A 21,441-nucleotide genomic window follows, 5' to 3' on the forward strand; every position below is an offset into this window, starting at 1 on the left:
ACACACACTGGAGAACAAATTACATCTTTTCAGAGTCAATGTGAAATTGAAGACACCCCATTTAGAGTTTAGAACATGAAGCAGAAAGACATCACTGTGCTTATTCTATCTGCTAAAAACAGGTTTACCAACAGATTGCTATAGTTAAGGATACATCTCAACTACAGGATTTCCCTTCATACACCTGCACAGGATCTCTGATGAAGACTGACTTGAGATAGCATCACTGATTTCTGCTAAAGTCTTTAACTGAACATTGTCAAAAAAAAGTTCTGTTTTGTAGCTGTTACACAGATGAATCATCATCAGTACCTGAAGTGACAGAGCAGATATCCTTCTACAGTGAGAAAAAGGTAGTGTAAAATAAATGTATTTTGTTATCCTAACAGTTACGGAAATCCACTACAATTACCTCACGGTAAAAATATTTATGGAAAAACAACACAGAATTTTGAACATACAAGTGGCTGAGAATCGCCTTCCGAAAGGATTTCTAGAACTTACCTATGGTGCAGTTTGTGGTTATTTTTCTCCGCTTGGGGTTGTGTCGTAGCAATTCTAACTCTCGTTTGGTTGGCTCCCATGTTGAATACTTCTCTCCAATGCCTAAGCAGACGAAAAGAAAGTTTCAGGAAGTTGTTTAGTAAAAGGATTAAAAACTCTGTTCAAGTAAAAACTTTCAACACGCTGCCCATTAAGTTAGGTTGAATCTATGTACAACTACAAGAGACTGATTTCTTTTTACCTCCCCCCAATACTGTTCAGAAAGATATCAACCAATCTTCAAAACGATAAGAACTAAAAGAAAAAAAGAAAAGCACTTCTTTACTTATAAAGAATACCTAGCCCAAATAAATTTGCCATTATTCAATTACAGTCCTCCTTTCAGTTAAAAAGAAATTCCAGCACAAGAATAAATCCACTATTACTCAAAAATGCATTTCTTTGTGCTCAGAGGAGGTCAAATGACAAAACCACCATATGATTTTAGAAGATATAGGATAATCAAAATAAATCAAAACTGACCCAACTTAATGGACAGATACAGGTTTAATCTTTACAGATGAACAGCAGAATTTAGTAATTCAATATATTGAACAGTTACTACATGTCTTATGATATACCATTACAGAGTATGACCTCTCCTTATAACCACTGATGTAGGACTGGATATTAGCAAGTTCTAATACTTGAGATTCACTTTACTGACATATCTACATTACCTAAAAACACAATTAGTAGTAGGTTTAAGCATAACCCTCTTCCCAACCAACCAACCAAAACTCTCCAAATACTTAACTACCCTTTCTCATGAGCTGCAGCTAATATCTGTCATCCTTCTCTTTAAACATCAACACTGTATTTCCAATACATTTCTTTTGTTCAAAGGAAAGCACAGTAGAAATGAGTCAGGTAAGTCGTACAGAGAATAGACCTGAAGTAAGCACAGAGTTGCGTTCAGTGTAAATTCGATACAAGAAAAACACAACAGTGACGACTCATGTGCTGACCAGCTAAGTACTGCTGCAGCATTCTATGTAGCACAGAGAAATTACTATGCAAGGTCAATTACAGTGAGTCACGAAAGCATCTTGGCATTAAAAAATAAAGAATAATAAGATGACAAGCAATCTATTCTAAAACTGAGGATTAAAGTCAATTAAGAGTTATTTTTCACAGAATGCATGAGCAGAAACAGTGCTGTGCTACAGAAAATAAATTATAAATCATACATATGAAAAGAAGGAGAGTAGAAAATATAGCTAGAGGCTTACACATTCTGCATAATATACATTAAATTTTAATAGCTTTTTGATCTTCATTTTCAGAAATAGCTATGCTTGTCAGAAGCTACCCACCCAAAAATGTTCAATTCATAGTTACTACTGACCCTCCAGGTTCTGGTAATAAAAGGTCTCATTTTCAGATTCTAGAGGACTAGAAAAATCTTATTTACATAGATGCACCCATCTCTCACTTTATTTGTTTCAACAATAGATTATGCAAGAAGCATAAGAAAGAATACCAGAATCATATAGTCCCTTTCCTTTATCCAAGGTTCAGCATCAAGCTACACACCCAGGAAAACAGAAAAGGAAACTAATTACTGTGTAACAGATTGATGAGATAAAACAGCTGCAATGCTTTGAATACACTATACAGTACACATAGGCAAATGAATGAAGCAACTTTAGAGACGCACATATGGACAGTTCACATATGACAGAACATTGGCTTGGAAAAAGTTTTATATTACATGTCTTCAGCAACCCTTTTCATATTTGTAATACTCCCTTAGGAATTTATATAAATTGGTTTGTAAAAAAACTCAAAATAATTTTCAACACTGTACTAGTACCAGCTATTGCACTGGCCAGCTGTAAACTTAAACTCTTGCATTTGGGTTCACTGTAGTTTAAACATGGCCAAATACAGTTAGTATCATCTGACAACGGGATGAAGTCTCGTAATAAAAAACCAAAAAACTTGGATACGTTTAAATCCTGGTTTAAATCAAATACAACAAAATTCACACCTGGAAACACATGTGCGCTCAACTTTAGGCATGCAATAGTTCCATATATGTCAGCAGGACTATTCATATATATTTATATATATCTATATATAATTATATAGCTTAAATGCTTATAGAGGATGGAGACCAAAGCATTTCACAAGAGCAGCTCTTCAAGTAAACTTAAACATGACAGACTGGATTACTTTGCAGGACTCTGGGTGAATCAAATACTGTTCAATTAGAAAGAAATGAAACCAAACAGAAAACCATGTACAGTTAATGCCACGACAAACACAGAGCAAAACAGACAGAAAACTTTCTTACAGAAGCCTTTCATTAGAAAGAGCACAATTTAAGTCAGAGACAGAAATTAAAAAGTGTTCTGTTCCAGCTATGTAATTTAACAAGAATATCGAGGTTTTATTACTCTTGAAAATTTGGAAAAAAAGACAGAACCATTTATTAGGAGTGGTTTGGCGTTTAAAAGTTTAAAAAAAGAAAAAAATCACACACAAAGAAGGAAAAAGGTTTAATAAAAGGTTTAATAACACCCACAAACATGCCAAAAACTCCAATATAAACTACCTTAAAGATCTGCAAAACATGCACAGGTTACCGTTTACAATTAAAGGAAAGTAGCGTTATAGGAGTGAAAATTCATCATTTTAAAAGTGATGCTATAAAATAGCCAGAGAGTCAAGTCACCATGTGAAATCTCCACCCAAGAATTAATTTTATTAGGTCAAATACACAAATTGTAATTTTTCAGAGACTTTATCAGGGACCTATGGATGAGTGAAGGAAAAGGCGATGAAGGCTCTAATTTATAAAAGTCAGAATTTTGCAAGTAATCATTAATATAGATTGTTTAGTTTGCTATTGTCAGCAAATCCCCGCTTTTCCCCTCCCCCAAATCCAAATATTAATTAGAATGAAGGGCTCCATGTATTCTCACCTCCCTCATTATTAAAGAATATTCAATAGCAGAGAAAAAAAATGGTAGAGTTGCAACTTGTTCAGAGTTATATCATATAACCCTGAACTACAGCTGGACATGGGAACTCATCACACTAAGAGTTAATATTACAGGAGTATGAAATGAATCTCATGATATTTGGGGTTTTTCTTAAAGTTTTTTCTCCAGGCATCATGTTGTTATGTGAGCGTCTATTAGAGTATATACTAATAGCCTTCAAGCACTGTGGATAGAAATTTGAAAATATACAACATTCACACTTCAATTTTTAAGCCAATCTCACTTTTTGCAGACTGGATTCACTTAAGTTCTTTAAGCTGGCAACACTATCTGAGGCAAACTAACTGTGGTAGAAACATAAACTTAAGACACTGAGTTTGGGGTTTGTACTAATCTTGACATTCAGTTTAGAGGAAGAAGGGTTTCCTCCCCCTTTATACTTTAAAAATCTTTCAGATAACATGAGTCACTATGGGAAGGAGGGGATGGATTGAAGCAATGGAGAAAGAAGGGGAAAAGGACATAGTTCTCCCTTACTTCTCTCATGTATCTCCCTTTCTCATTCCTTAGATAAATTTGTGGGGAAATACACATGGTTTCATGATAAAAAGCCATAAAACAAAAGACCCTATGCCATGACTTTAAAGAAAAAATGTCTATACTGTGTGCTCCAGTAATTTAAAGTGTATTGTTTTCTATTCCTTCATTTTATATTTTCATTGGTCATTACAGATTTGTTCTCCAGGGACAGAAGATGCAATGTGCATATTCATATAAATATGCATTCATATATATATTTAATATGCTATTCATTAGTCAATTAACCAGTACAGAGAACGTTTTCTGCCTGGCAGTTCCTCTTGGTGACTCTTCTCTTCATCGCAGAACTCTGCGGTCCAGATGACAAGATGAACAATCTTGTAGCTGTAATTACCCTAGAATATAAGCTATAGCAGCCTGATGTCCACTGGAGGACAAACTGGCTGCATCTCAGTCCAGAAGGCACAAATATATCATTTGCTAAGGACAACATAATTAAGAAATTGCTCTTCGAATTTACATATTCAAAAGTAAGGAACTGGGGGGCCTTTCTCTTCCGTAGCATCACGAAGAAGTGTTATGTTGCTGTAGTTGATTAATTTGGTGCCCCCAACAACACAGTTTAGAAGGGTTTGAAGGAGTTTTCAGAAGAGGTGCATAGCCTAAATGAAAGGTTTCAAAACATGTTTCCGTTGTGTCTTGCTTTGAAAACCAGTGCTTTGTGCTAAAGCACTTTAAGCTATATTTTCTTGTTCTAGAACTCACTGACAATCTCACTATCCTCCTTTCCTCTGACTCAACTCCTTCAAAATGGGGAATAAGCAGAAAGTAGAATGGGATCTGTAGTAGGAACTAAGTAAAAGCAGCTATACTTTTGATATGCCGTCAGAAAAGCTCTAGTTAATACGATGTTAGCTGCTATTTTTAAAATTGGAAATGAGGTTAAGAATGGTTTGAAGTCATATCAGCCCTGACTAAGGCTGTCACATTGAAACAGGATGCCATGGATTCAGTAAGAGACATTACCAGATAGAAGTCATCTGTCTTCAAATACAGACTTTCCCACTTTAAGAAAACATACCCCCTAGAGGCCACTGGAAATGGAAGATGACAAGCATTTATAAATGATGCTTAAAAGCTACTCAGTTTAAGATAAATGCTACTTCTTTTCCTCTCCAAATAAAAGGAGAAAAGGTTTGTTTTGGAGTAGTTCTATCAAGGAAAGGGCATATGAAATCAAGTCTGCTATAATTATTCAATCATTGGAACATATCCAAACAAGAGGAAAACAATTTGCACGATAAAACTGGCATTCTTAACTGTGATTCATGTCTAAAATGGCAGGATAATCAGCAAAGGGACGCTTGTTAGTGAAGTGCGTCGCCAGCCCACGCCTCTTACCTGTCATTGTACACTGGTAGTGAGAAACCACTGTTGGGGTGAAGGCTAAAAAAGAAAAAATTAGGGAAAGCAAACTGAATAAAACAAATGTGTGTACATATATTTGTGTGTAAATATTTCTACATAGATACTGTGCGTGTACCATGAAAGCACAGGTGTGTAAGTAAGCTGGCACGTTCTATTAAAAAAAAAAAAAAAAAATCACACACAAGGGTGGCATTTCATGTGAGGGGAACAGATTTATTACCTATATCACATAAATAAGCCTAAAGGAGCAGACTGTTAAATTTTCTACCTAATACAGATCTGACTGATATTATGCAAGTTTTGCAGGGTTAATGTTAGATATTTTTATTTTTTTTTGTAATTAAAAATAAAATATTTTTGCTACAATTAGGTGCGGCGCACGTGTTAAACTAACAGTCTAACTCCTGGAAGGTAATAGCTAGACATCTCTTTCTCCCATGGCCTGCACTACTATCTCTAAAGAGCTTTTTCTTCCCCTTACTGGTTTTTGCCATTGACAAATGGGAGGGACAGGTATGATTAAAAACAGAAACAAGAAATTCAGGCAGGAAAACCAAACCTTGTAATTTCCAAGCTTTTCGTTGTTCTTCTTTGGCAATTTGTTCCATGTCTTTGTCGTATATGTAATCTTGACACATAAAGCAGTATATACCCCCATACAAAAGGTCTATGGCTGCAAAACAGAAGGGAAGTTGGGGAGGAGGAAAAAAGACGTGAGTTCATAAACTAGAAGACATTTTAAAGCAGGCTTCCAAGGCAGGCACTCTTTCTTCTCAGCAGTCCACAAAAAGTAAAATCTGTACCTTATAATCTGGAGGGGGGGAAAAAAAAAAAAAAAGAGAGGAAAAAGAGACATTTTTCCAGTTACAGTATGAGTTCTTCAATTGCTTCTGGCACAGCAAGAAAACTGTGCAAGACAACAAAGCATTAGCTGCCTTAAAGTTGTTTGTAATTCACAATATACTTTTCAAAGACATAAGTAACCAAAAGGCATAATTACAGTGACTGACTACAATACATGCAGAACTAGTACTGTAAGATTTGATATATAAGTTTGAATTGTCTTTTTCTAAGACTTCAATAATTTCTATTCAAAGCCATTAAAATAATTACAAAGCACCTACTTAAAATCCAAATGAAAGCTCAAACAGAAGACAGCACTGAAAACTCAAAGATACTTGTCCAGGGGAATGGTTTTCTGGAGTATTTTATTCCACGGGTTACATGTGTCTCAATTTCTCATTTCACACGCCCTTTCAGAATGGACATATTAACACTGACCAATGTTAAAAATATTTTTCTTACACAATTGTAAACAAAAGAAAGCCAAGAAATGAAATAAAACTAACTGGGAAATGACATTTTGCTTCAACATATACCAAGGAAGAAGGAAGTGCAAACTAATCATAGCAAATTGCTCATTTTCACTACAAAGATATGGAAAAAAGCCACAATCAAAGTTACAAAAAAATAAATAAAAAAATTCAGTGGGCACTAACAAATTCTTAGCCAGCTACTAAACTACAATCTGCATCCAGCAGACAGCTGAGAAACACATCACCATTCTCCCTCTAGAGTATATCCTCCATTTATTTTATTTCCAAATTCCATTTTTTTTTCAGATAAATAGCACTATTAAAATAATCTCACTGCAGTGGAAACTTGTTTTAAACAAAGGAAATCATTACCACATTAGGTGGCCTGCAAGAAACAGCACTGAATTACTCTGAAGTCATAAATAAGCCAAACCGCACGCCACACAGCAGGAATTCTGCTGTCAGTCTCATCAGGCAAAGTAAAGTCTTCGTCCTCCCCTGTTAGTGGGCCAGTGCTCGTGGTAAAGTTTCTAGGTAAGGTTGGTAAGCTTGGTAAGGTTTCTTTCTAACCACACCACCTCCACCCTTCACAGCTTCTACCCCTCTCACAACCTGCTACCCCTCTCCTTGAGTCCTCTGTGCCCTTTTTTTCCTCCTTCTCCTCTTTCAAAATCACTTTGTCAATGATTATGTCAAATTGTTTGTTACTTTTCCTATTATATAATAAAGGGAACAATTACTTTAAACAAGTTTGCATAATGTCTCTTGGCTGTCATCTTGCTTTTGTGCTTCATGCTTTTGTTTTGCTTATTTGGACCACAATCAGTTTGTGGAAGACGATAAGGATGGCTTGCATCACCTTGCATAATGTCCAAACACCAGAATTTTCACCCTGGTGCCCAGAGGACTTAATAAACTCCTTTAGCAGAGTATCACAAAAGGGGATAAGAATCTTAGCTGTGGTGAAGATCAGTAACAAAACACTACGCAATTGTGGGGTGGGGGGAAATCACAAGCTACAGAGTATTAGAGTTATATGCTATTTACTCCATTACCTATTGTACTACCAGTTACGCACAGTTTTCAACAAAGAATTGTTGAAAATCTAAAGATACTGGTGTCAAAAGACAAAATCAAATATTGTTCTCCATATATTTTTTTAAAAGATCATGCAAGCAGGCCCCCTCCCTGCCAAATAATAGAACAGGGCTGGCAGAATATTAAATAAATAGGACTCTCTGTGAGCACTAATACTTCCAATCTACCATCAGAATGGGTAGGCCTATGTTGTGCTCAGAGGATTCCTTACTCTTCTCAGCTTTCTAGATTTACGTGCATGAGTGATGAAGTACAGATGTCAAGATCAAAACCAACAAGAGACCACCTTATACAAACCACTTGCTCAGAGCAGAATGAATTTCTGGTGTAAAGAATCAAAAAGTTTAACGGAAACACTGGCAGAGTAAAAGCCGTAATTGTCCAGCGCCTGATTAAGGACTCTTGAGAAAATGTCCTCTCTCCAGCATACTTATGTGAACAATACAGTTGTATATATGCCAACACTTTCAATGTCATTAAAAAGACTGCAATAGGTTTTGGACAAATTACCTCAAGCACCAGTGACAAGGCAGCCATACAGGCCTAGTTACAGCACAAAGGAAGGGCAGGAGTTTCTCATGAAAGCCAAAACACAGCTGCTCAGTTTCAATATCCTAGGAAAAGAGTCTACTAGTAAAGTTCATAAGTTAATTGTTTCAAATTAGTATAATTCAGATTTTTCCCTTGAAATATACTTTATTATTCTGGCCATCTTGGGGTGAAAAAAGAATGTTTTCTCTAGGGCAAAGTACAAAATATCCACCACCAAGTCACTCTGGTGGGCCACCGTGCCCACAGAGCTGGTCCGCAGGGCCTGGCAGGCGCTGGGCAAAGGGTCCCCAACAGAGGAACCATTGAAGAGACTCTCTTACTGACAGAAATTCTTCCAAAGCAAGCAATTCGTTAGCGCTAACGGAAGTTACACTACACCGAATGGACAAAGTTCATAAAAAAACTTTCTCCCTCAAAGGATTTGGTGGGTGGGGCAACACAATTTTCACCTCATTGTTCATAACAGGCTAAAACTACTTCTTTTTTTTTTTTTTTAAACTAAATTGCTGTGAAGCTCTACCCAAACTGAAACACCTGACCAGAAAATTCAGAAAAAAACACTATGACAGTAAGGTATGAGAGTGCACATGTAACAAATTTAATCATTTGCATTAGTATTTAGCATCACAAAACTAACAGAATCAGGCCTCACATTCATAAAAAGTTTGGGAACTACTAACCTAGAAACAACGCCTAGATGTTTCAGATTAATCCACTGCCAACTCTGCCTTGATGCCCCGCATTCCTCACGATGAACGTCTCTTTTAGGAGGCTCCTCCAGAATGGCTGCTGCTCCTACCTTCCAGTATCTGCTTTTCCTAACACTACTTCTACAGCTCTCAGGAGGTGGCAGGGTGATGAAATCAGAATACTTTAAATTAGTTTTATCTTAATACACATACAGAATTGATTACACTAGAAAAATAAAATATACATTCAGTAGAAATATACTTTTTGCTTTCATAGGGAAGAACCAGAAGAAATTTATAAGAATCATAATGTCATTTTATTAAATTTGATTAATCTAATTTCCTGTTTCAGGAATTCAAAATACCTACTTGTGGATCACAGGCAAAGTAACTTAAGAATGAAAAGGCCTCTTGGAATGTAACATTTTTCTTTGCTTTTATACCTGCTATGCTGACAACAGGCAAGTCTTACTTAAAAAGTCAGATCTCCTCGTACCTCTTCATATACAAAATTCTAAGCAGCTGAGACACAAGAGAGAAAAATCAAAACATACCTCATTTTTCATTTAAAAATAAAGCTATCAGCCTGGAGAAAAAATGAGGCATCACAGAAGATCACGCGGGAATGAACGACTTTATCTACTGGTGCAAGTGACAATAAGTTTCGAAACACAACAGCTCAGGAGTGAAAGTTTAAATTTAGGCAGCAAACGGTCTTCAAACTCTCCATCTGGGAGCCAAGTAAAGTGTTTTGTTTAAGCCCGAGTGCTTTACTTTGCCAAATATATCCACTGACATCCTTGAGAAAATGTTAAGAGACCAGCGATGATGGGAACATACCAACATGTAAAAAAGCAGGGAAACGTGCCACATCCAGAGTACGCATGTGCGCGCGCGCACGTCTCATCCAGTTAAGAAACTTGTATGTTCAGTTTTTGAAAGACCTAGGTGAATAGAACTAATGTTGCTCAGTTGAAAATGGGATACTTCAGCATAATATACAACAGACTTCTATCAGATATGACATGTCTGTGAATCATGTTTTGGTATCATCTTCCTTGGAGCACTGGTTGCATTCAAGTAGAACAAAACTACAGCAACTCAGAACTGCAGTCAATTTTTACCTGTATTGAAATTAATTCCACTGTGAATTTCTGTGACTCAATCTTGGCATGTTATCAACCTGAAATCAACACACACTCATATTCTATGCAAGTCACCTACATTTTTGTTCAACTTCTGTAACAATGAAGACTAAATCAGTAATTCTTTTAGACAGTATTCTAAGTCAACATCCTAAGATAATTCATATGCCCTAATTTCTCACCTTAAGTGTTAATCATTAAACCAGTTTCAGATAATAGTCTCAAGTCCACAAGAAGTGATTTGCTAAATTTCAGCCAGCTCTCCACTCTTTCTTGTATCTGATATATTAGCACAAAACAAGTATCTGATTGCCTTCCTCCTGTTTTCCTGGCACCCGGAACCCACATCACAGGTCAGAATTCCTAAACTGAGAAGATATTATGGTCTCCTGATATGAGTAAGAAAATCTTACTAACCTCAGTAAGAAACAAAAATAAACCCCAAACACCACCAGCCCCAACCCCCAAAAAACCGTAACATAAAAACCACACAAAACAAAACAAAGAGGCCAAAACACACTAGCAGACTCATCTGATGCATCAACTTACATATTTGAGTTTTTGCCAGGAACTAGTGAGCAGACATATCAAAGGCTATTCATTCCTTTTTCCTTATCTTCTCAGTCTCTATCAAGGTGATCACAGCCTTATCAACTCTCCTAGTCACAGATACATATTAACAAAAAAAACCCAAAACCCAACAACAACAAAAAAAGCTAGTCCTGCTAAACCTAGCTTCCACTGCAACCATTGAGAATTGCAGGTACTTACTTTTGGGGGCAAGGGAGGGGGCAGGGAGAAGACCAAAACCAAACCTGCCCCAAACTTCCTTTTGTTGCCAAAAATGCAGCATGAGATACCCAATCTTTTAATATACATTAAAAATGATGGCCACAGTTAAGCATTATCCTTCCCTCTCACATTCTATTCTCTTCTCCTAATATTTGAGATAGTGCCATTCTATTCAAGTACCACTTTTTCTTTTTTTAAACCAGCAGTCAACAGGTAAGAAGTGTTTTTGTGGGTTGTGCTCTAAAGTCTCCAAGATGCCTATTGGCCCCATACAGATCTAGAATTTTAATGTTTAAAGGGACTGATTTGCCTGCAATCCAAACACGGCAAGTACCCAGTACTACCCTGCAAACCACTTAAATAAAACTAGAAAGCCAAATGGCCAGCCTCTGTGCTGTACACTTGCCTCTATGATGGTTTGGAGTATCATCCTACATCAGCATGCAAATTCAAGCCAGGGCAGGTAAGATGAAGGAAAAATATCCTAGTATCCCTATGGAATCTACATACCAAAAATGTTTTTAGCTGTTAATTTAGAGGAACCATGGTCTGGCAAACATTTTATGTTAATTTATTATGAGCAGAATATTAACTCCAGCTCCTTGACCTCATTCAGAAATACATGTATCTCACACACACACACTACTTAAATATGTGTGCACACACCTAGTATACTACAGAGGAGTCCGTAGCATGCCTATACTTAAGTTGCCCTGCAATTTCTATTATAAAATATATTTTGCCTTTTGTCAGTCTTCTCCCTGCCCTTCTCTGACCCTACAACCTTCAACAGTTCCCCTGTTTGCAGCAAACCTGAAAAGAATGAAATCTTCCTGCCTACAGCACCTTTTCTTGATCCCACAAAATATTATTCAGGTTTAAAGGAGAGAAATTGTTAAACACTCCCTACTTAATCTTGCTGGGTTTTTTTCAGAAATTTGGGGGCAGAACCCCCAAATCACAGCCACCAAGTCTTGTGCTGCTCCACATGATATGATGCAAACTGCTTACACTCATCTGCATATTCTCATTTGATCAATGGAGACTTACCTCAAAACACTATTTTCAATAAAAGCAGTAGTAAGATGCAGAACAGCTCAGAAGTTAGTAGCTGGGTCTGAGGCAAGCAGATGCATGCAGAGCTGGCAATATGCAGGTAAATAATCAAGAGATGGGCTTTCTGAGGGTTAAGGATATTCCTGGTGTACAGAGAACTCTTCAGGAGTCATTTCTGATAGTAAGAGGAGCTTTTGAGAGATGGCTTACAGAAGCTCCTAACTACCTGCACTCACCAGAGCAGCTCCTAGCAGAAGAAAATTGATGCAATGAACAAATGCCTGCTGCCTTCTTACGAGTTCAGTCTGGCTCAAAGTTTGAGCTAAACTATAGGAATGCCATGCTGGAATGCGCATCACATAAGCAAATGAAAATTTGCCTGCAATACTTCGCACAATACATCCTAGAATAGCATATTTTTTAATGGCTGTGAGGAATATTGGAGGTTCAAAGCCATACCCTATGGCTGACCTGTATATCCAAAATGCTTTCCTCCTCCTCTGCTTCCAATCAATGATCTTCTGGTTGATATCACAAGGATATTATTATATTGAAGTAGAAAGAGTTTGTACATTCTACTATCAAATTTCATCTCACTTTTATTACTGTAGTCAATGAGGTTATTTAATTCTTATCACAGGACTACCTAGCCCTCCTCAGTGTAAGCAATACCTCTGAATTTTGTGACCCTCATGAATTTCATACACAAATGTAATTCCTTCTCTTCAATTACTAGAAAACAGCAGTAAACCAGGACCGGTTCTGTTAGTAAAGTCCGTGTGTCCTACACACTCTGCTTTCAGTTTATTCATCATCAGTCTCTCTTTATCCTGCCTCATATACACTACAATTCTTATATTAATCCCTGTCACTTCCACCTCAAGTAACAATTTCCATGGGGTTAAAATGTCACATTCTTCACTTGATCTACACAAATTAGGTCCAGCGTATTTCCTTTTTCTAAGAAAATCAGTTATATTATCAAAAAGACATATTAGTCCGACACAATCCATCTCTGACAGAACTATAAAACACTGCATGCTGTTTTCCATTTGCCTTCATCTCCTTAACAGACTTTTCTCCACACCATCACCAAGCAAAACATCACAAGTCAAATCAAGAGGCTGGTAAAATCCCCAGATGACCTTTTCTACCCCTTTCTGAGTCTAGATGCAAAAGCAAAAACCAAACTACTACTCTAGCACTGCCATACACTATGCTGGGAACTGCTTTAATTGCCCCTTCCACACAGAGTATAATGAAAGTCTCAGCTGTTGTCCTGGTTTCAGCTGTTTACAAAAGAACTCAACTCTACTGCCATCATGCAGAATTAACACTATGGTCAATACCTTCCAACTCAAAAGAAAATTAAACAACTTCTATTGTCATTCCTTTACATCTGTTCTTTTTCGACATATTAAATTTCAACAGACAGGTATGCGTTAACAGCAGTAACCAGATTTTTTCCTTTGACCAACGTCAAGTATAGAAACCAGCTTTTTGTCATGTTTCCCCTGAATCAGGTGAAAAAAATTATTTATTTATTCTCTAGGGGAAGTAGAAGCTTTTTGAATTCTACCAAAAAATCCTCAACTTAATCTATGAGCGTGATTATGCTCACCCACCCAGTTCCTCTCACCACAAATGTATTTATTGGACTGAACCTTACATCAGCATATATGTAGAAAAAAGAGTTCAACAGTTTGTGATCTAATAAATAATGAATGTACTCTACAGGACTAATTCTGAAATGAACTGTTTGCCAGCCTCCTTAGAAATTGAATGGTACTTCAGCCTTCCAACTCTTTCTTGTTTAGTCCCTTAACCACTGAACCTCAAGCCTGCTATTTCACCTACCTCTATTCTTTTAACTCCAGAACAGAGCCTTACAGCAGACCAAAACTTCAACCAAAAACTGCATTATGTGCTGTTTCAGAGATACTATTCATGTGTTAAGAGTGCACCTCTAACAGATAGGAGCATAGCATGGAAATGAATGAGTTGGCTCCTTACCAAGTTTAAATACGTCTACACAGAGCTTTGATACCGTAATTGAACTAATCTAACTCAGAATTGTTATCTGTAACAGGCTTTCCTCATACCGGTGATTTTTTTCTTGCAGCTAAGTGTGTGTGTGTGTGTATATATATATATATATATATATGTAGCATGTGGGAGAAATCTCCCAAGCAAGGTTACACAAATACTCCACTCTCAAAATCATCTATTTTGTCTTCTCATATGATATCCCACCGAAAAAGTTTTAATCATTACGTAACAGAAACAGAAAATAGTCACTCAGAGAGAATATTAAAACTTCATTTGGTATCTGCCTAGGATTTTTCAGTCCCAACTGGGAAACTGATAAAAGAATCACTGCTACGGTTTCAAGATGAACTCTCTCTACTCTCTGAGAGCACCAACCTCTCTTCTCTTTTAGTGCTACTGTTCATGGTCACCTTCCTGTTCCTGCTAGTCTGGGACTAAGTTACTGTGTACTTTCCTTCATTGAGCAACTGTAGAAGACTTAAGGAAGGGACCATCAGTTTTTACAAGGACAGAAACCACCAGCAGATTCCCCAGGTGCTGGGACACGATTTGGAAGGATTATATATAGGAAGATGGTGAAGTATGCTGATGGCACACATTCATTTAGAATAATCAAATCTGACGCTTGCAAAAAGCTCCAGAAGGATTTCAAGATACTTAGCAAACGGGCAATACCACCAAGAGTGAAACTCTAATCACTACCAATAAGGTAGCAAACAAATAATAATTGCCACTCAGGAAAGAAGTTTTGGCATCACTGAGTAGAACTTCCAAGTAACATCAGCTCAGTGTTGAGCAGCATATTAAGAAACACAAAATAGAAGTCATGGAAGTATTAACTAAGAATGCAAGTCAATAGTATAGTAAACTGTATTAATTCAAAGAGTTGTCACCACAGATGGATACATTAGAACAACAACAAAAAAAAGGTATGATGAGGATTTTGAGAATCATACAACAGTTTCAGTAAGGAAAGCTGAAAATAGTTCAGGATCCTACACGCTGGGAAAAGGAAACATCTGACACTATCAAAAAGATCAAAAATCCCAGAAGATATCAATAAGGACTTTTTACTCACCATTTCTCAATTCCTCACAAAAGAAATACAGAACAAAGTTACAAGATCCATTATAAAGCAAACCAGAAAAAACACATGTGTTTTTCCACACGGCTCAGAAAAAACGTGGAACTCACTGCCTTTGCATGTTGTGGGTGCCAAAAAGGAACCAGGCTTTAACACTGGACAGGCTACTGGCAGCTGCTGGAACAAAAGCACCTAGAAGCAGTCTCCTGTTCAGAAAGTTTTTGAAGAGCTAAGTAGTAGAAAAAGGGAAAAAATGCTTAATAATTATACTGCTGCTTATTCTCTAAGCTACCTCTGTTGACCACTATCGGGTAGAAGGCTGGATATTTATGACACAGCTTCAGCCAGTACAACCACTTCAAAGAACCAAACCATGTTTTATGAAATTGGGAGAAGAGGAAAAAAGGAAAAATTAAGGATTCTATATTACTAAAAGTGCAACAGCAGAAACTATATCTCCTGAAGTAACAATGTCCACAGACTAAGATACCACTTTGCTTAGGCTGCTGGATTTCAGATCGGTAGCATCTATAATCAGATGTCTATTACAGTGACTTTGATTAAGTACCTTACAATTCCCAAGGAGGATATGGACAGACAGCCCTGCCTTATCTGCTCCTGACAACTCCTTTGCATACTATGTATTTTGACACAGACCATCTCTGAGCAGTCCTAGGACATACCCATGGGTGTTTAGAACTGGTACCATTTTCATGTATTTGGAGGGGTATGAGGGATGCCTACACAGTAAGAAAACAGCACTGAAGCAGAACATGAAAAGGCTAGTTTGAATAGTCCCAAGTCTTCAAAGTTCTGGAAAGGTCAGTCTTATCTACCTCTTTCTAAAGGCTTTCACACCTGTATAAAAATTTTACATTGCATTAACAATTCCCAACCCAGTGGAAATATCAGCCTATCATGGTGACCAACTGTAACAGAGACTGTGCAATGCAGACATTAAAAAAAGAAGCTCATATAGCTGGATCTTACTTCACCTACCCATCACCCACATCCACAACTCAAGGCATATATTAAAATAAGTACAGTATTATTAATATACACTGAATAGGCAAGCAGATGCAAGAGTACAGGTATCACTATAAGGTCAGAGTGTGAGTGTCTTAATTTATATTGCCCAGGGAAGTAGAGATAACAAGGGATGTATTTTAAGAACACTCTGGGCTATGATCCTGAAGCCTCCTGAAACACACAGCAGTTAGCTGCAAAAACATCACTTCCAGTGCTCAGACAGCTGTTACAGCTGAAATCTATGCTATTTCTTAGAACTGTGATTAAGTGTGCAGTTCCTGCTAGTCTCCATGGAGACTGATGTTGGCTCAGCAAAAAGTCACCAAGTGTTTTAAAATAATTCCTGTTCGTTTTGAAATTTCAAAGCACTTAACTTGTTTTTGCCTATCAGATGTTATTTCCCCAACGAAAACTGCAGCAGTAAAAGCAACCAAAAGCACTAGCAAAACTACGAAAATATTTTTACAGCTCATTTCACATGCAGCTGAAAATTAAACACCAAAACATACACAGGAAAAAAAAAGGAATCTTCAAAACTAGAAATCAAACCGTCAGTTGTACAGTCTTCACATTACGTGTATTTGTCCACCGAGTACATTATATTTAGCTGCAAAAGAATCCTTTTGGGGATGATACAATACTGTATTCTGTACTTCGGCTTGTATAATTCAGTCTTGCCCTTTTTACCTAAAGGCTATTCCTTTGGGAAGTACCTTATCTGACACGTTCTTAATTGTCTAGTACCACGACAATAACTACAACAGTCTTTAAGCAAGAGTGCATCTTCAAAGAACCTCCCTCCTCTGTCCAGTTTTGTTTTTCCTTTAAGGAAACAGAAGATATTTCACTACAGCAGACAACAACAAATTCTACCTTGCACAAAAATTAACTTGAATTTAGGCTTCCCAAATACGTAGGTAACAGCAGCTCACAACATGTGCAATTATAAAGCTCTTTTAAAAGTTCTCCATAAATATGGTAAGTTTAAAGGTAAAAATATTACAGTGTTTCCACAGTATCCACAGATAAACAGGCAAATACTGTCTACGGTCTCAATTTAGCACTGTATTTTTTTAAACCAGAAACCTGGCCATAAACTTATATTGGCACAGAAGGGTTTTTTTAATACATATATACACTTTACCAGAAATCCTTACAAAGAGTTTACCTAGAGTAATCTGTACTTCTGCATTGGTAAAGATTCCCAAGTAATTTCACCTTATGAATTGACTTCAAAAGCCCTTTGAGATTACACCCTGCAAAAAGCAATAAAAAATTGTCATATAGGGTTGGTCGTTTCAATTTTCAAAGAACAGTTGAGGCTGACAGGGACCCCCGGAGGTCACCTTGTCCAACCCTCCTGCTCAAGCAGGGCCATCTAGAGCAGGTTGCCCAGGACCATGCCCAGACAGCTTTTGAATATATCCAAGGACAGACGCTCCACAACCTCTCAGGGCAACCTGTTCCAGTCCTCGGTCACCCTCACAGTAAAAATGTGTTCCCTGATGATCAGACTGAACCTCCTGTGTTTCATTTTGTGCTCACTGCCTCTTCCACAGTCACTGGACACCACTGAAAAAAGCCTGGCTCCACCTTTTTTAACCCTTCTTTCAGATATTTGTACACACAGATGAGATAGATCCCCGAGCCATCTCTCCTGTAAGCTAAACAGTCGCAGTGCTCTCAGCCCTTCCTCATAAGGGGTGTTCCAGTACCTCCACCATCTTTGTGGCACTTTGCTAGACTCTCTCCAGTAGCTCCAGGGTAGCCCAGAACTGGACACAGGATTCCAGATGTGGCCTTATCAGCGCTTACCAATTTCAGATGTCTCCTCATACTAGTACATTTCATTTTTTTCTCCTGAACTTATTTAAAGTACAGCCACCTGTGCTTCAGTTTATACTGAATATTGCTGCCTACCTTGACATCAAGAATTATGGTCATGTCACTTTCAAAGGCTAGCAACTTCATAAACATTATGGATATTCAGTACTATTTTCCAGTATTCTATTTTTCAAGGCATTTACAAACTTAAGTTATACCACTATGGAGCCTGAATTTTTTCTTTCTTGACACATATGGAGAAAGAAACTATAACAATTTGATGTTTTAAATAATTTTTTCCATGAATAGTAAACTTACATGCCAGTTTCTTAAGCACAGGAGTACAGAGCTCTGTTGGCCTTCTGGAACATCTTTGTCTTCATGAAAAATAAAGACAGTTTGTTCCATAAGCACTTAGGATAAATTAAATGAGAATGGTGGCCACGCTGGTCAAGAGAAAATTTATTCCATGAAATAATGCCTTTTTTCTTGTTTCTTATATGACTCCACACCAAGAAGGTATTTTCATTTGAAGAAAAATTGTGCTTGTACACCAAGCAAAATTGTATACATCCATTTTGACACGACCAGAATTTTAATATAAAATGATCAGGATTTTGCATTATAACTCCAAAATGTTCTAAACTACAAGCAATAAGTAATTTAAAAGAAAACTGAATGCTCTTGGTTTTGAACATTATATAGCACCAAAGCTGACAGAATAGAAGAACTTGTTGGCATTTTACCAACATTTTTGAGGCAGTTGAGGGAAAGGTACTCCATACCAATTAAACAGTTTTCTCATTACTTAGGTTATTGGCCCCACTGGAAACAAGAAGCCAAGCCAGGGAAAAAAAAAACACCAAAAAAACCCAACAAAAAAACCCCAAAACAGCAAAACAAAAAACCACCCCCCCCCAAACCCCCAAACCTTTAACTTTTAAACTTTTAACCCCAGAAGTTTAAATAATTCTGATTGTTATTTTATTAGTCATCTTTGCGATAGGAATCATGGTTTTTTCCTTAACAAGGACAAAAAAAGCGAACATGACCTCCCGAAAAAAAGTTCATTGAAATAAATGCTCTAGTTCAAGGCACTAAACCCACTATTTTTCACACTTAGCAAAAAAAAAAAATCTGTCTACACACATTTTTATTATTTTTCCCTATATATGACATTAATTCATAAACACTAAGATACTAAACAGTAATAATTCAAATTTTAAGGTGTGAACAAAAACTTATCTGTGATGCAGTGGAAGCTTAAGCACCAAGTTTAAAATAATGCCACTAAACTAACCCAAAGCACAAATAAAATTGATCTCCCTGCCTAATGAGGTAGCTATAAGAATATATCACCTTAACTGGCCTGGAACTGACAGGGATAATACAGCGAGTTAAAAAGCACCAGTGAGTATATCAGGATGACAGCTTACCTAAATTGTGTCGCTTTGTCTTTGCGTGCTCGTGAATATGTTTCTTTGTAAAACAGCCAAAGAAGACACAGTAGAGGCAAGAGTGGAGTCTGTTCAGGTGGGCACCACACATATGACAAATGCACGACTTTGCCTGGAATAGAGAAACAGACACAGAATATGAGTGACAGAAACGTATCTCCAAGTCCAGCTAAACAGACGTAGATCTAACTGCTAGCTTTCCCTATTACTCGGTGCCTTTTGAAGGCTGCAGACCAGCAGGGGAAACAGTTCTGCCCCCGTGTGACAAAACCACCAATTAGACATGTTCACAGAGAAAACTCTTCCATTTGTCCAATACATTACCAAGTCTTGATAGGGAGCAGGTCTCATCTAAGAGCAGACAATAATCAACCCATTTACAACTCCCAGCCTGTAGTTTAATGACACTTCAAGCAGGGGGAAGCAGGCACTGCTGCTAAAATACACAAACAATCCTACCATTCCCACCTGAGCATTTCTGTTCCCATACCAACCATGTACCAGCAGAATGACCTGCACAGCCATGTGCGAGCCAGGAGAAAGATGTGCATGAAAAGAACCTGCCACTCCCCCCAGGATTAACCTGTATCAGTTCCTCCATCCAGCTATGAGCCACACGAACATTCATTACTGGTGCAAAATCTTTGGGCATTATGGCTAGTGTAGCACAAGCTTAACGTTACAGCAGCAGAGATGCTGATTACCAGGGAAGCGAGGTCTTGACGCATCTGTTGTTGCCCAGTTATTCAGAATCACCTCCCACCCACAAGTCCCTGCCTTGAAGCAATGTGCTTTGCTGCTCAACAGCCCCTTCGCTGAGCCAGTTCAGCTTGCTAACATGGAAGTTGAAGCTAGACTAAAACTAATCTTTTGTCAGGTTAGTAAGTTTGAGGGGAGATGGAATAGACTCAGATGAGTATCAGAGCTCAGGGAAAGCAGATGCCCAGCAGGGAGGTAAAAAGGGTGAAGAGGCAGGAGTTTTGGGAAGTGGAACCACAGCAAAAACTCTGCTTTTTCACAGCACCAAGCTCCTTGATCCACTCAAAAGCTGTAACATGACTTGAACATTAAAACGTTTGTGGGTATATGGCATTTCATTTCTCTGCTGCGAGATTCTGCCAGATTCATTCATCAGATTTCTCTATACCAGCCCACAAAATAGTGGCGCAACATCAAATCCATACCAGTCAAAGAGTTACAGAAATCACTTTTGCTACTCTCAGACTGGCTTTGAATCAAGTTTGGAAAGTGACATGGTAACTGTTCCCTGAGCGACCCAGAATGGGGAGGTATGTCACGAAAGTTACCATGATTGATTGGAAATTAATAAGCATGTAAGCCTGACATGATGGTTTGGATTCCTATGATAACACATTTTAACAAGCAAGCCTGGAGGGAAAAAAAAAAAAAAAAAAAAGGCAATTAGAAGGCTAAGTAGACTTTTTGACTCTAAATCGTATCTGAAGCACTCTTTTAAGCCAACACCACCCAAAACTTTCTGTTAGCATTAAACTTGGGTACTTCAACAAAACTTTTGAAAAATTACTCTGTCTAGTAAGAGACTTAAGAGACTTTGACGGATAAGTCTTTTGCTCAACAACACAGAAAACAATTCAGGTCCAATACCATCTGATTGGAAGATACAGACAGGAGAAATTCCTCACAGTAAATTCACTTTTCATCTCAGACAACAGCAACTGCATTCAGACATATGTTTAAGAGTAACTGAGCTTTCGTAACAGCTCAGACCTAAAGAGATCACTTAGAGGTACACCTTATTTTACAGGCTAATCTAAAAATAACTATTTTTTTTGCTTTACGATATAGATGTGCCTTTTTTTCTTCATATTAAAAAAAGAAGATTTGGAATTACTAAAATACTAAGCTA

General features: G+C 37.5%; 1 protein-coding gene across 3 annotated transcripts in view; it reads right to left on the minus strand.

Annotated features, from left to right (window-relative positions):
* The window catches only part of USP22 (ubiquitin specific peptidase 22), a 111,372-nt gene that overhangs the window by 51,473 nt on the left and 38,458 nt on the right, over window positions 1–21,441 (minus strand). For 2 of the 3 annotated variants that reach the window (XM_052773293.1, XM_052773296.1), the window contains 4 exons: window positions 19,533–19,665; window positions 6,022–6,135; window positions 5,436–5,480; window positions 505–606 (listed from right to left, as the gene is read on the minus strand). In XM_052773293.1, coding sequence (XP_052629253.1) covers window positions 505–606; window positions 5,436–5,480; window positions 6,022–6,135; window positions 19,533–19,665 — 394 coding nt within the window. The remainder of the gene's footprint in view (window positions 1–504; window positions 607–5,435; window positions 5,481–6,021; window positions 6,136–19,532; window positions 19,666–21,441) is intronic. The other variant, XM_052773294.1, reaches the window with a different exon arrangement.

Source organism: Harpia harpyja, chromosome 21, assembly GCF_026419915.1.
Source record: "Harpia harpyja isolate bHarHar1 chromosome 21, bHarHar1 primary haplotype, whole genome shotgun sequence".
Lineage (NCBI taxonomy): Eukaryota > Metazoa > Chordata > Aves > Accipitriformes > Accipitridae > Harpia > Harpia harpyja.